At 43.0% G+C, this 14,905-nt stretch overlaps 1 protein-coding gene across 1 annotated transcript; it reads right to left on the reverse strand.

The window, feature by feature from the left end:
• Nucleotides 1-882: 882 nt before the first annotated feature.
• LOC131209108 (homeotic protein deformed) lies at nt 883-14,333 on the reverse strand. Its single transcript, XM_058202096.1, has 5 exons — nt 13,700-14,333; nt 11,597-11,697; nt 11,315-11,498; nt 1,398-1,786; nt 883-1,263 (listed from the first exon to the last, which is right to left on the reverse strand). Exons 1-5 carry the CDS (start codon nt 14,331-14,333, stop codon nt 883-885), a joined length of 1,689 nt encoding a protein of 562 aa, XP_058058079.1.
• Nucleotides 14,334-14,905: the final 572 nt, after the last annotated feature.

Consider the following 14,905-nt stretch of genomic DNA (forward strand, 5'->3'; position numbering starts at 1 on the left):
ACAGTTGGGTATTTTGCGATACGCAGTCCTTATATGTCTAAATCACTGTTTCATCCGAATTTGTGTCATGACCCGTGTTTGGCAAGACGGTGCACAAGACGGTAAATGATAAGACAAATCCAACCATTTCATAATGAATTAAATATTTCTTAAGAGTTGTTGGAACAAAAAAAAAATCAATAAAAACGTACCGAGCAAAAGACGAACGAAACCGTTAGTTCCTGGTTTGGGCGTTCCAATAATGCGAATAATAAACGGGTCTTAAATAGTTGAAATTGCCCATCACTCACCATTGTCCCGTACGACCAATCGAACAAACACTAGGGATCGTTGCTATCTACAAACCAACCTGTCTCTTGTGTCCACATCGCACCAGCTTCTCAATCCACCGAGGAATCCTTTTACGAATCCATTGCCACATGGCTTGTCCACCTAAGAACGTTGTCTGACTTGTTTAGTTGTGAGCAATTTGAATAGGTTTCTACATTCTACACGTATTACTAGTTTATATTGACCATCGGTAGCCAAGGTGCTGGAGCGTATTAACGTTCGCACCCGATCTTGTTACCGGGCTTCAGACTTTCTACATTCTCTATTATATTTTAAAAGGCTATCTCTCGAAGCCGCTCGCACAGCAGAGATGTGCCATTACGCGGGTAGGCGATCGGCTCAAAACGATCGGCGGACGAGTAAAATGCTGGCCGCACCGCCATATTTAAGAAGTTTGCCCTTCGGGTGTGGTTCCGGTGTTCGTCCGTAACACTTGCGATAGAATTTTCGCTCCACGAAAATCTCTACGTTGAAATCACTTGGGATCAAACCACTAAGATTCATGCTAACGTGGGACACTGTGGGTGTGGAAGGTGCAGTTAGTTGCTTTTCCTACAGCGTGGTCAGATCGTAGTCGTTTTTTATGCTGATAGAATGTTGCGTGCTGATGGCACTGTTCATGTTATTGGTGGCATTGCTATTATTGTTATTGTTGGAAGTTTGACTATTTAAATGGGTTTGGTGCGGATGCTGCCCTGGCTGGTGGTGATGATGATGCTGCTGCTGTGGCTGGTGCTGGTGCTGGGACAGAAGATCATGGCCGCCGTGGCTGTTGCTGGACCCATTGGATGTTGCGTTCGATCCATTCGTTAACGGTAGCATCCCAGAAACGTCGGACGACGCCATGTATGATGGAGTTGATCCATTGTTAGCAGCGGGCATTGCATTGCCGTGGACATCACTGATACTCTCCAGACTGTCCGTTCGAAGGCACTGATTGCAGGCAAACAGTTCAGTAAAAAAATGAAGAATACGAAAACTGTAGAGCAGTTGTTTTTCGGGCCACGGTACACTGTGTTTCGATGCACAAAAGCTATTAGCGCCGCATCAACGAACTAAGCACTTACTTCATTCTGTAGATTTTGTTGCTGCTGTTTGGATTTGCCATTTATCGTCGCGCCGGTCGTTTTCCGCGACTTTTTCGCGGCCCCGCTCCCTGCACTGCCCGCTTGACTGTTGGTGTTGGATCCTCCACTTTTGCTCTGGTCAGCGTTTTTTTTGCGAACGTTTTTGGTGTTTGGTAGTTTATTGTCTTTCTTCCACTTCATGCGCCGATTTTGAAACCAAATTTTGATCTGGCGCTCCGACAGAACTAACGTATGCGCGATCTCTATCCGTCGGCGTCGTGTTAGGTAGCGATTGTAGTGGAACTCCTTCTCCAGTTCTAGGATTTGATGACGAGTATAAGCCGTTCGTTGCCGCTTCGGCTCCATACCCGGTTGGTACGACCCATTAGCTGAGAAGAAACAAGGCAAAAAGTAAAATATAGAATATTGTGAGTATCGAAGAAAAACATCGATATTTAGGCACCCCAGAAACCCCCATTTGCTGTTTGTTACCAGAATATTTGGTATTTTCGTGTGCACAGAAACCACTATGTGAAGCAGATCTCTCGCGTACCAATTTTTCCGGCGGCCCCCATGACGCGACCATCGCAATGCAGCATCGGTGGCTTCGTTTGTAATGGAATTTTCAGTTAGAGAATATAAGCTGTTTAACTCACCCTTTTATTGGAATAAATTCAAATTGAGATGCCGGGTTAATGGGGGAAAATAAAGTCCCCACCTTGCAAATTTGTAGATAAAACCCTTTATAAATTGCCTTGATAAAATCCTTTTGTTGTAACCATTGCATGTTACGATTAATGAATAAAATGTCATAGAAAAGTCTAACTTGTCTGCAATTGGTTTGCACGTTCCCGTTGTACCGTATAATGGGTCGAATAGCCAATATGCTCCTTCTAAATCTAGACCAATTTTACAGATATTTTGGTTCAGTTGGGTTGCCTAAAATGTTATTTTTACATCGAGATACGTCGACACGTCTTCCAAATCTTCTTAATTTTCATTCAATGATGTTTTGTGATGTTTCGATATTAATTGATTTACAGCGATTAGCGAAACAAAGTTTATTTCAACCAAACAAACGATTTGATGAAATACGAGGGTGAACAATTAATTAATTCGCTGGTCTCTTAAAAATTAGTCAAAAAAATGTCTAATATTGCAAACAATATTCCTGCTTCTTTTTGGGATTAATGAAATGATCATTGATTGAGAGAAGAAAACATTTAGCCCAAACGTCTCTGGTGAGAAACAAACTTTATTGTCTTCAATGCATGCTGTTACGTTCAGACAACATTACCAAAAAATTTGTTTTTTTAAGAAAAGAAATAAAATAAGTGTTATATTCATGAAATAAATTCTGAGGTATTAATGTTGCCCAGAATGTTTTAATGAAATAGGGAATTTTTGCAATGTCCAAAACTGTAGGATAAAACATTTACCAATAAGATATTTTCCTTCATGAATGATTTTTTTTTCATCAATGTTTGGTAAGCTTTCGAGTCAATATGACCCAGAAAGGTTACACACCCGCCAGTTTCATAAAAGATGCTTCCGTAGATCTTAATGGCATGCGTATAGAAGAAAAGTTCAACTTCTCATAACTGCATTAGCAACACTTCATCCGTCCGGAGCATCTTTGCCCAGAATGAAGGGGATGATTAAATATGCTGATGGTAAAATTCTTTTATTGAAATTAATTTCATTGGGTGTGAAAACTTTACGATAACATGATCAGATTTGCATACATCAAAAAGTCTACGTCGGGTGACATCCGCAGCAGAGATTTCTTTACCTTTCGATTGAAGCTTTTGTTGACTTTTATGAGTTTTTGTAGTTTAGAAGATCACTAGTCGTTTATCTGATTCGTTTTTGTGTTGATTTTAAATGCCCACCAGATTAAACAGTGTGAACACAACGTTCATTTTCGCAATCCTTGATTATTTAGCAGATTCTGCTTCGCTTTTGAAAAGGTATTTTTGGAATGAATCTTTTGGTAGTAAAACTTGAAACTACGCCCAATTAACACTCTTCTACGGTTGGTTCTCATTTTTTAAAAGTTTTTGGTATTTTATAAGCTGCGAAACAAAATAAAGTCTTTTCAATAGGAATAATGAAATCATTACGCGTTACTTACTCTTTATTGAATGTCACAAAGTATAAAAAGATTCGAATTATTATTATTCATATAGAAGTAAATCTACTCTAGATTGTGTACTATCAAACACAATGAAGAAATTGGAAATTGGATTGGACCACTATACGTGATTAAATCAATCTGTATGTTAATCATCACAGTTTCGGTCTTGCAACCTTAAACATTCACTCAAATGATCAATTCAGTTCACACGATAAACTTTGTCTTCCTCTCTTTGTCTAAAGAATCAGATACATGACCTATTCAGAAACCTTAAAATTCAATCAAATATGAATTATTAAGTTTCGTTGTTAGATAAATTTGTTTGTTGTCTAATGTTAACTTCAATGTTCGCTAAGTGTTCTTACTTGGCAAAAGAGCACGACTATTAGTTTCAAGAATTCACAGAAAGGTTATAGCGACGGTAGGTATGGTGCCTGCCTTTCCTTTATAGACCCGTCAGTGCCCCGAGCAAGGTACGCTTATCCACTCATAAGCACCAAACGACGTAGCCGACTGTCTATTCATGTTGGCATTGAATGACATACAAAGCTTCTCTTGATTGACGTGAAAAGTATCCAGCATTCTCGTCGGCGTACAGCTTCGCGGTCGCTTCACTGACATCATCCATCGAGCCCGGCGAATGGTTCAATCCCATTGGGGGGTAAACAGGCGGTATCGGGAGAAGGAAATAGTAGGAGTCTCCATCGGTCTACTTCTCTGGGAAAAATGGGCAAAAGCATGCCGTCCTTGTTGGGAAAATACGTGGAGCAGGTCATAATAGAAATCATGTCTTCCTGCATACACTTTTGTTTTGGGGTCCATCCAAGATTTCTGAATCAAAGTCCTGGGGGCCAACGCTATTGGTGTTTCAATTTTCGTTCATCGTAGCTGTAACGGCAAAAGCTAGAAAACGCAATCGAAATGCAATCTTATGGGAAACAGGGTGTCCCGCGGGATCGAACGATCGATGATCGACGGGCGATTGTCAGGTTGCAATGCGGCCGTAAATCAGCATGACGTTAGCCGAGCTGATAAATTATTATAAGTTATATTTTCCTCTGTGCACATAAAAGTAAACCTTCGCCACCGCAGACGACCGCTGAACACCGCCACGTTCGTTGCCGCACACACTGCGTTTGAAGTAACGATAATTAATCATTAACGCGCCGGGGCGCTTACCTTCAGTCGAACGTTTTCTTCGCCGAACGAAGAAACAATAATCGATGCAGGAGTTCCGAGGGAAGCGAAACGTGCCGTTTTTTGTTTGTTTCCAAGTGGAATAGAAAAATAGTCAAGGGACGTTTTGTTTTCGATGTCCAACCAGCGGACAGCCGAAGCATTCCCGTTGGCCCCCGTTACTGGAGTTTTCAAACCAAGCGTCGTCGGGGTTTTGTTGATTCTTATCACCGTGGCCTCCCTTGCTTGTGCAACCGGCTCGAGCCAGTGTTGTAATTAATATGGCCAGAGCCCCGAAATTATGCTACCTACTATTACACGCAGCTACTACAAGGCTCTCTGTAAGGCGCGCGGCGAGACGGAAAGTCACAAGCAACACTGGCCAACCTCATCGTCTTAACCACCTTAAGTATCGCTGTGCTTCCGCGTCTTACTACGTCTCGGGTAGCATGGGAATAACCTGGGCCGATGCTGTCGGGTGAATTTCGGATCTTACGTCTACCGTACGACGCCCCCGTAACAAATTATACCGAAAGCTTCGTGAGCTCCATAGGTGGCCATTGACGGCTGACGAGTGGCACGATACTTCGCCCGATGGTTGGTGCCGATCGACGTTCCTCGAATCGTCGAGAGTCCGAAGAACGCGACGGCATCCGCGTGATCATTAATCTTTGCCCCTGCTGCAGCGAAACCGATAATGACTCCCAGTAGTCTCACCAGAGGAGCGGACGCCGGGTGCAAGCTTGTTGGCGTTGGTGAATAATCGAATAAAAAATAAAACACTACAAGGACATTTGTTGTGGATGGTCGATCGAAGGTCGGATGATGGATCGACGTCGAAACCGTACGACATCCGCGAACAAGTTAACGGAAGCTCGATTACTCCACCACCAGCGTGTGGCTTCTTCTAGGGGAGGCAGTCCTAGTGAGAGCGAAAGTGAATCGATAGGCGCTGCTTCGACGCCATGCACTGGTTATGACGGACAGAAGTGGGTACGAAGCCACCTTGGCATAGTTATCTAGCGCTCAGATGAAAATCGGCCACACCGACGATGTACCGTGACCGCGATCTTGGATTCGCGCCCTTTCGAACGCTTGGCTCGGTACACCCAGTAATTGCCGGCGTGGCCAGTGTGCCAAGCGGATGCAGAATGACTCGTCACTTTTCCTACCGCGTCGCAAATATCGTGCATCGACTGTCCGACGTTAAAATGCACTCACTTGGTGCAGTTGCATCGTACGTAGCATTCTCTTACGCCTCGTCCAAACCAAGAGACAAATATCACTTACCAAACATGCTGGAACACTTTTCCAGCTGAATACTACGTAGCCAAACAGCTAGTGAGACGAAATTGATGTAGCCGGGCTAACAAACAACGCCCACGAAGATCTTGGACCGCAGGAGTTGATGGGAATTGTTGGGAGAACCACACCAACAACAAAGAACAACACCAAGCCGACTGCAGCGACAAGGGTTAGGACGGAGTATTGTCGTCTTTCTGTGGGTTTCGTTGCATTCTTGCCGTTATTTGAGCCACCTGCGAAGAGCCTGGCGCGACAAACCTTCAACTGAACTATTGCACAAACGCACTCCTGGGGCCTGGGGCGCATGCATCAGCGCACCCATTGCGAGATGCACGGCGTTGCAGGCAGCTGCATGAGTTGCAAGATTTTTCTTAATGCAACACATTCATTGCCGTTTATTCGCGCAACACTCCGCCGGTGCTCCGGTTACCTACCCCGCCGCGGACTGGCCCTTCCCCGGGGGGAGCGAGGAATTTGAGCGCGGACTGCTTGAAGGTCTGTTGGTCTGGGCTACAAAAAGGAAAATCGCTTGCACTTTTTCAAACAGCAGTACACGTGTAACTAATTTGACCACTGCTTCGCTCGCTAAGGTACTGGCTGGCGGGTGTTGAATCACTTGACGGCCGACGGATTTGCTCGGTACGTGCATCGGCTTCAAGGTTAATTGTCCGCATGTCATCTAAGGCACGGGGGAACGAGAACGCCTTTGACGCTGCATGTGATGCAATTGGAGTTTGAAAGGAAATTTAATGAATCCATGATACGGAATCCACTGATTGGTACGGTATTGGCAAGGCATCGGCGAGTTTGATGGCAAGCCGAGGTTAGCGGTTGAGTCGATGGATGTGAGTCGAATCAACCGTCCGGTAGAGAGCAGTTTGCTGTCGGACGGGAGCAAACTCCGACGGTCGGTAGTTACAGGAATGAAACTGATTAAAGTTAAAATGTTATGACTGGATGATTTATTAGATCAATATGTGTATTCTGCGTAGTTTTCAGGAAGTCGTAATTCTAATGCCATAAAACGCGATAGCTGTTTTAAATAGTCACAGCTTTGAACCCAGTAATTTTTGCTTGCATTATCACCTGGGTGATGACCACTCATACTTTCCAATAGTTAGCAGAACTTATTTGAATTATTTATAAACCATTTTCCAATCAGCACTTTCCAACCTTTCACGAACACTGGGCTGGGCTATCAGGCGAATATCTCATTTCGATATTGCTAACAAATTTCTGTGCATGATATCATCTACCCTGTTTTCTGTCCGTACGTAAATGGTTTCCCCAGACATTACTCGCAATGACTTGATAGGAAAGAAACACCATCGCATGTTCCTCGCCGTCGCCGTCTGGCCACATTTGGAGTATGCTACATCGTATCGTAGCTAAACCATGAGTTCGCATTCCGCCTTCCGGCGCAGAGGCGCATCCTCGCGGTACTCTCCTCCGCACAAACCAGTCCTGCCCGGACGGTTCGGGGCGCAGACAGAAGTGCCCCCACAGCAGGGTAATGTGAAAAGCATGACTGGTGTGCTTGGAGCCGGTTGAATGAGTTCGGCAACGTAGCAAGGGACTATCGTCACCTGGCGACGGGCTGCATTGACCGTTCATGGATTACGTCGGGGAAGGCCGCTTATAATCAACCTTGTCGTCATTCAACATTTGGGTGGGTGATGACAGACCGACAAGCATACCGGTTTCGGGTGTTTGTGTGCTTCGCTTCGATATGCCCGCGCGCCGAGTCGATGTCTCGTCCGTACTGTGTTTTGGCCTAAGCTGTTTCAGCCGACCGATGGCGTTTGGGTGGATTATTGAAGAAAAAAAGCAGACAGAAGAAACATCCAGAAATGTAATAGATCCTCAACGATCGATAACCGCGCAGCTGATGGTGGCTACTTGTTTCGACGCCGTCCTTTCCCTTTCGCATTCGATTCTTCATTCATGCTCACTTTATGTTTCCGCTTCCAGCGCCGTCTGTCAATGACATCGCTCGGTTCGGAAGCGTTGTTTATGAAAATCAGTTTCTTCAGGTTGTGAAAGGATTAACGGAACGAATAATTCATTTCCAGTTTGACTGCATAGTTCAGAGGCAAGGCCGCTAGATTTTAACTTCGATTTGGGCGAAGGCGTGGGGTTACGGAAACCCGGTTTCTAGTTGTTATAATGTTCATTAACCTGATAAAAGTGGTAAGTGTGGGAAAAGAGTAATGATACTTTGTGGCGGTCTGCGGAAGTAACGTTTGAAATGTTCACGGTTCACGTACAATTTTCGAATTTAACATAAAACATAGGAAACGGATTTAGATATAAGAGTTTGCAAGAAAATTAGAATATAGTCTTAGCACATCAGACATTAACTCGAATAAAACCTGTCTACCCAAATACTAACGTTCTCGAAAGGAAAGTGGCCACAGGTTGTTGGGAAATATTTCGTGCCCTTCAAAACTGTGTTTATCGGTTTTTTGATCCGTCAATCTACGAGTTTCTTCAAATTGTAGAATGAAAACCAACAGAGCCCTATTATCGCACCAACCGCTAATTTCCGCCTTAAAGTTGGAGTATCTTTAGGGTGTGGATGTGACTTGCCAAATACATCGCTTAATTTTAAAGAAGGTGAGAGGCTAATAAATTATTTCAATTTTCTTCAACCGCCGTACACTCGTCGGGGCTTGGGAATGCAAAACTTTTGACAACAGCTTGTTTCTTTGATTGACTTTCACCGAACGCGACCGTCAACGTTCTCTCCATTTATCGCTCCCGCGAATCAGTTAGCGTGGGCGAGTTTCTTCACGTCAAACACCCCAAACTTCTGCAACGATAAAGTGGACAGCAACGAGCGACGTTCAGCTCATTAAAAGTATCTGAAGCTGGACAAGTTTGACTAGTTGATGGAAAAATGATATACCGCCACCCATACTTCCAGCTTAATTTTCCTTGGCTCCTTCACCCGGTGGCAAGAAGATACTGTTTGTGGAAGAATGTTTTCGTTATTTAGCATGCTCGGCCGAAATATAATTTCATAATACAGTTTTGCTCGCACGTCCCATTTTGACATTGATATATTGGACGCTGTTCAAAATAGCGCAGTTCGAGCTATCAGCGTTTGTCGTCTCGCATTCGGGGATTTCCAAAAAATAACTTTCCACAATAATTCTACAGCGCTGCTGTCCGAGCCGCAGAGTACGAGGAAATCACGGTTGCAAAAAGTTTTGCCGAAAAGTAAGACGAAACAATGAAAACCGCCACCGTTCCGCTACGATAGCAAGTGTTCGAGTTTACCAGAAACGAATCACGACGAAACTTTACTGGCACGTAGCCCGCGCCGTGCTTCCCCTTGCTAAATGGGTACCCGAGGCTCAGAAGATAAATTAACTGCTATCAATTATTCGGACGTTCTGCTACAGCTTGGAGTGGTGTGCTCCGTTCTCCGCAAGGTTGACGACGTGATTCATTTTACCAGTAAGCCCCAGGCATATTGGCTCATCCAAAAGATGTATTTTCACTCGATCTACCCGAAGAAGACTAAATAAGTTGCGTGCTCGGTGATGGGAGAATGTCTCGTGTTATCAAATTATCACCTCATCAGTGACGTAAGTAAGTACACTGCACAGTCTTGCTTATCAACTCCTTTATCACGTGTGCGATGTTAATCAATCAGAAGAAGGTAAACGGACAGTTCCTACTAGGATAGGAATCTGTGGAATGTTCCTAAGTATTTGGAATTCAATTTGAGGTTTTTCATATTTTTAATTTCTTTTGTTTAGTTGCAGTTTGATAGGATGCTCCGTTGTTGCTGACTACCATGCATTCCTTTAAAAAACTATTTGCCTTAAGGGGATTGGTAGGCGATTAGAGTTACTGTAACACCTATCAAATAAACTAACTAAATTCTTTTTTGTAAGCGCCAACGGAACATCCATGGCTAAGTAAAACAAAATCCATGTTTAAGTCTTGCCAAAAAGTGTAGAAATACGCACGTTACGCAGAAATACGCGCAGAATTCCAGAATTAGAACAAAAATTATCGAATTTAAGTAACCTTAGGAGCCTTTGTTTTAAAATGTCTAATCCAGATTATTATTTACGATAGTTCCTAATCCAACTAATGCGAAACTGCGACCGAGTGCCAATTGTACTTAAATATTTTACAATTGATATGCATTGACTACATCAAACGTATTTTGCACAGTCGCAGAAGAATTCATCAATTGATGGCGCGTCAATATCCATTCGTTGAACTGGAAATCGTTAAATTTGGTTATGAACCGGAATAAAAAAACGTTTCTAAAATATTGACAATCAATGCGAATGCATATCAATGCGAATCCAGAATTTACTCTACTATTTAATTTGCCTTGAAATCGGGGCCGGTTTTTGTTTCCAAAATACAAGAGCGGAACCACCGGAAACGAAGTTTGCGAAGTCCGCCGTGGTGTACAGACGAAAGGTCTCTGCATGTGTGCAAGGTTTGCATTTTTAATTTACATATTTCAATCTAATAGTTTTCGATGCGTTTCAAGAGATAGCTTCGAGTGGCGCATGCCGTTACAAACCAAAGCAAATGAAAGGGAAGTTTAAAGAATCGAGCACAAGACCTTGGCTTCAACAGTGTTTGAAAGATCCATGGAATCAATTAGGATCCTGTTCCTCCTTTTTCTCCAGTTTGGTCGTATAGTCCTTAACCCTGCGCCATTACAGGATGCAATATGAGGTATCGGAGTAAATGGTAAATAAAATGGATTGTGATGAGCACACATTGGAACGCCATCCGTCACTACTGTTCGTTTGATGGCAAGAAAAGTTGTCCTTGTGAACTGTCCTAGGCTCATTAAAACACATTTGTCTCATCAGTTGTTTCTTTATGCTGAGCTGAGCTTCATGCGGTCGCCTTCGGCTTTGGTGGCCTTGGACCGGCACTCGAAGCGCAGCCGCAGTGATAAATTGGGCCCAATTTATCTTCTTTAAAATATTTGTGTGATGTTGTATTGTGTGGTTATGGTGTTTTGCTTTTCAATAGATACTGCTGTCGACATAGGGACCCTTCGATTCTTAGACACCAACTCATGGCAACAAGTTGCAGCAAGGTGACCGGACGATGGTTTGCGATCGGTTGCCGATCAACCAAAGTGATAAGTGGTCATCTAATTTTTCAAAAATTCACTAAGAAGCCTAGCGATGTTAGCCGTCAATGGAATTACATTAAAGACAGCTTCGCAGTGATTTTGTCTTCCGTTTTTACTATACCGTCACGGACAAGAGGGATGAAATGGGCAATTAATTTGAAACTTTGTACTCACCGACACCGGCAACGTGGATTTTCTTCATCCAAGGATAAATGATGCGCTCACCGTCACTTGTTGCGTGCATCAGGTCATCTCCAAGATCGTTATCCGAGTCCAGCTCGTCTAGATCACCTTCGTTGGAGTCCAGCTCGTCCGGCGACCGATCGAGCATCATGCGCTCCTCGTCGAGAAATTCGTCCTATGATTTGTAGGAAGACACCATATAGCCAAACGTTGAACATTGAACCTATGTGAAGATCCCACGCATATGACTCTTCGACGGAAATGGACACTTACCTGATCGGAACTGGCATCGTCGCAACGCAGCCTCATGCCCAGTTCTTGCAGCTGTTGGCCTGCTGGAGCTGCCTCTTCTATTCGCCTATCCAATTTCATTCCTGCGTTGTGCATGTACGAAGGATATTGGAGAAAGTGAGACGCATGGACAGAAAAAAATTTACAAAAATGAGAAATGAACGTCGCATCCGAGCTCTGCACAAAAATTCATTAATCACTACAAACAACAAAAAATGTACAGACTGAACTGAAATAAAAACATAAAACCAACGCACGAATAAACATAAAACCTTTGCTGACTACGGAGAAGACTGAAGAGAATCGTTGAACCAGATAAACTGTAGACAATGCTAGACTCAGTTGCTCAATTTCCTCCATTTATTTGAAACTATCGAAAGAGATATTGCGGTGCTCATTCCATAGAATAAACAGCAGTTATTACACAAAGAACATAAATGTTTCTTTGCTATGTTTATAAGCCGGCTTACGAGTTTTTTTTTTAAATTTATGTATGATCAGTCCATGTCAATGTCCACCTTGATTGTTTTCTCTTTTTAATCAAACTATATAAAGGCTGCCATTTAACCAATTTGTTGAAAAATTTAAGCATTTTTTCTACAAACTTAAAGCAAACAATCAGACAATATTGTTCTTATATAATCTAACTCTGAATTTCATATGATTTAAATGTGATCACTTTAACGAACTATATCGAAATTTCAAAATTCATTTATTACATAATTACATAAAATAAAATTTTAAAATAAAATATAAATTTATGATATACTCAACGACAACCGAGTCGACCTCGCTGCTGTTCTTGTGCAGCATGGCGAGGACCTTTTTCAACATAAAGTAAAGCAACACTTAGTAACCTTTAGTGCTACGCATTATTAAAATCTCCATCTCTATCTAAAATCATTATCAATTTCTCCACTCAATAGTCTCAAAACTAAACGTGCATTTTCTAAGAATCGCCATTCGTAGGCAGGCGCTGCCGGAAAGTAGAAGCGCTGTCACTAAAGACGCCTTAGTCATAGTTTGGCCATGAATTGTCTTCCCTCGAAACTTAACGGTTAGAAATGCCCGAAGCGGGTTCCACGATGGATGACAGTGAAACATGACGAGAAAAGTAGACAGCGGACAGGAGCATTCAGATGGAGGGCCTCGAAATTTTGACGATTGGACCACCAAGAAGCCCGGCAACAAAGCAGCTCCGTACTTCGTGGTTCCAGGGGCGGTTCAAGCCCGCGGTTCAAGGAAGCTATGTTAATGTATTGGACAAGTAATTCTTAAGGATCTTTTCGTGACGATCGCTGTATAGTGCAAAGTTGGAACTACAGACATCAACTCCATACATAATAACAGAACGAAATAACAACGGTAACATAAACGTTAAATATTAATTAGTAGGTGAATTGTTAACTTTACACATACATGATGTAGCCATTTAAAATTTAGCTATATAACCTTTTCAATATATAATGATTCAGTTGATATTGTGACCATCTAAATTTAATCTCGAATATTGAGCAACTCAAAAACTCGTAGAAAGCTGCGGATGCGGATGACGCGTGTGAAAAGAATGATATCCATTTTGTTAGGGAAACAAAATAAACGATTGAACACACAGAATCACGGCAAGGTAGGACCTAGTGTCATCAATTTACTATCACCAAGACTATAACTGAAATGGCTATAATATGAGTTCACGACGAACAAACGACATTATTATTGTTTACTCATCGCATCTATTACTACAAAAAATTCAAGTTTCATGTTTCAAATTCAGTTTTACTTCAAGGTTGGTGGCACAAAGCATACTCGAGTTATTGAGAGGAATGACAATATTTCGCTCCAGATTGCTCATAGCTGTCGCGTTACCGACTCATCACTCCGGGCAAGATGCTTGATGGAATGCTAATTTATTATCATCGATTCAATTGAGAATGATGTTGGTTTTCCTCTTTCGTCTTTCGTTCTCTTTTTCTAATGCTTTCACAGCACATCCGCTCAGCACTCAGATTCGACATTTATCTATTTCGTTATGATCTTATGGCGGCTCAACTTATGAAGCCATAATTCAAAAGGTGATTAACTTACCAAGCTCTTGCAGGCCCAGTGCAGTGTTGGCCACTTCTGTACTGGAACATTGAAGCGGCGTATCCATCATGGATTGATGTCCTTGACCAGGCTCTCCGTAATAACCTCCATAATATCCAGAGGTTACATTCGAGGAGTAATCGTGATTAGGAATGGAGTTTGCCGCGACAGCGGAAGATACGGTGGTCGGCAGGACGGTGGGTGGTGCGATAGTGGCCGCGGGTGCAGATTGCATTTGCACGGGTGACACATAGCCGTTGTGTGGGTGGTGAGAGTGATGGTGGTGGTGATGATGGTGGTGCGGGTGGTGGTAATAGTGGCCAGCGATGGATGTCGAATATCCACTGTAGCCAGCCGTACCAACGCCACTGCTGCCGCTGCTTCCGAGAAGCCCGTTTGTTCCTACGCTATTTCCACTGGCCACATTAAGCACACCTGTCGCACTGGCGTGATGTAGGGAATCCGGCTGAGAATGGTGCAAGTAGTCAGGATTCACTGGCTGCGTGATCCCACTGACGGTACCGTATCCGTTGTGGAAACCGCCGTAATCCTCGCTCGGAGGAAATTTGGGTTCAATATTAATGCCCATGGATTGAATGTGATGATGCGGGTATCCCATCAGGAACGAACTCATTTTCAATCACCAAGTAACAACACAATACACACAAAGAGCTTTCACAGCCGCATACACACCCACTGCACAGGTAAGCACATACAATTTCACGAAAAGACTGCGAAAAGACTTTTTCAATTACTGTTGCCTTTTGAATTGGTTTCGAGAAATTGCACAATACCATACATATTTCGCTAGACTTAGCTTACATTCTGTCATCACTGTATAGCACAAAAAACCAACGGCACGCAATAAATTGTATTACCATGCACTTGATGCTTTAGAGGAAACTTATGCAATGTTCTAATGACATTTCCGGTAGCAATTTTTGCGACTGTTAATCACCACGCAACATTGCATTGCAAAGGCCTTCAACATCACTGCACTATGTCACTATTTGCACTCATCGCGATTGAAGGGTTATGCGCAGCATAACGTCGGGCGGAAGAAAACTATTGTAACGGAGCGAAACACAGATTTTATACTTTCACGGTGTAACAGAACGATTGCTCAACTCAGCGATAGAGGACAGATCCGGATAGTTGAAAAAGAGTAGCCAAACCGAAAGAAAATTCGACCGATGCGCAACCTGT

Source organism: Anopheles bellator, chromosome 2, assembly GCF_943735745.2.
Source record: "Anopheles bellator chromosome 2, idAnoBellAS_SP24_06.2, whole genome shotgun sequence".
Taxonomy (NCBI): domain Eukaryota; kingdom Metazoa; phylum Arthropoda; class Insecta; order Diptera; family Culicidae; genus Anopheles; species Anopheles bellator.

Excerpts from the sequence above, each read along its gene's own strand:
- LOC131209108 (XM_058202096.1), bottom strand. The coding sequence starts at position 14,333 with ATGAGTTCGTTCCTGATGGGATACCCGCATCATCACATTCAATCCATG. Across the intron at positions 11,698-13,699 it reads ACTGGGCCTGCAAGAGCTTG|GAATGAAATTGGATAGGCGA; the intron begins GTAAGTTAATCA and ends TGCACAACGCAG. Across the intron at positions 1,264-1,397 it reads AACAAAATCTACAGAATGAA|TGCCTTCGAACGGACAGTCT; the intron begins GTAAGTGCTTAG and ends GCCTGCAATCAG.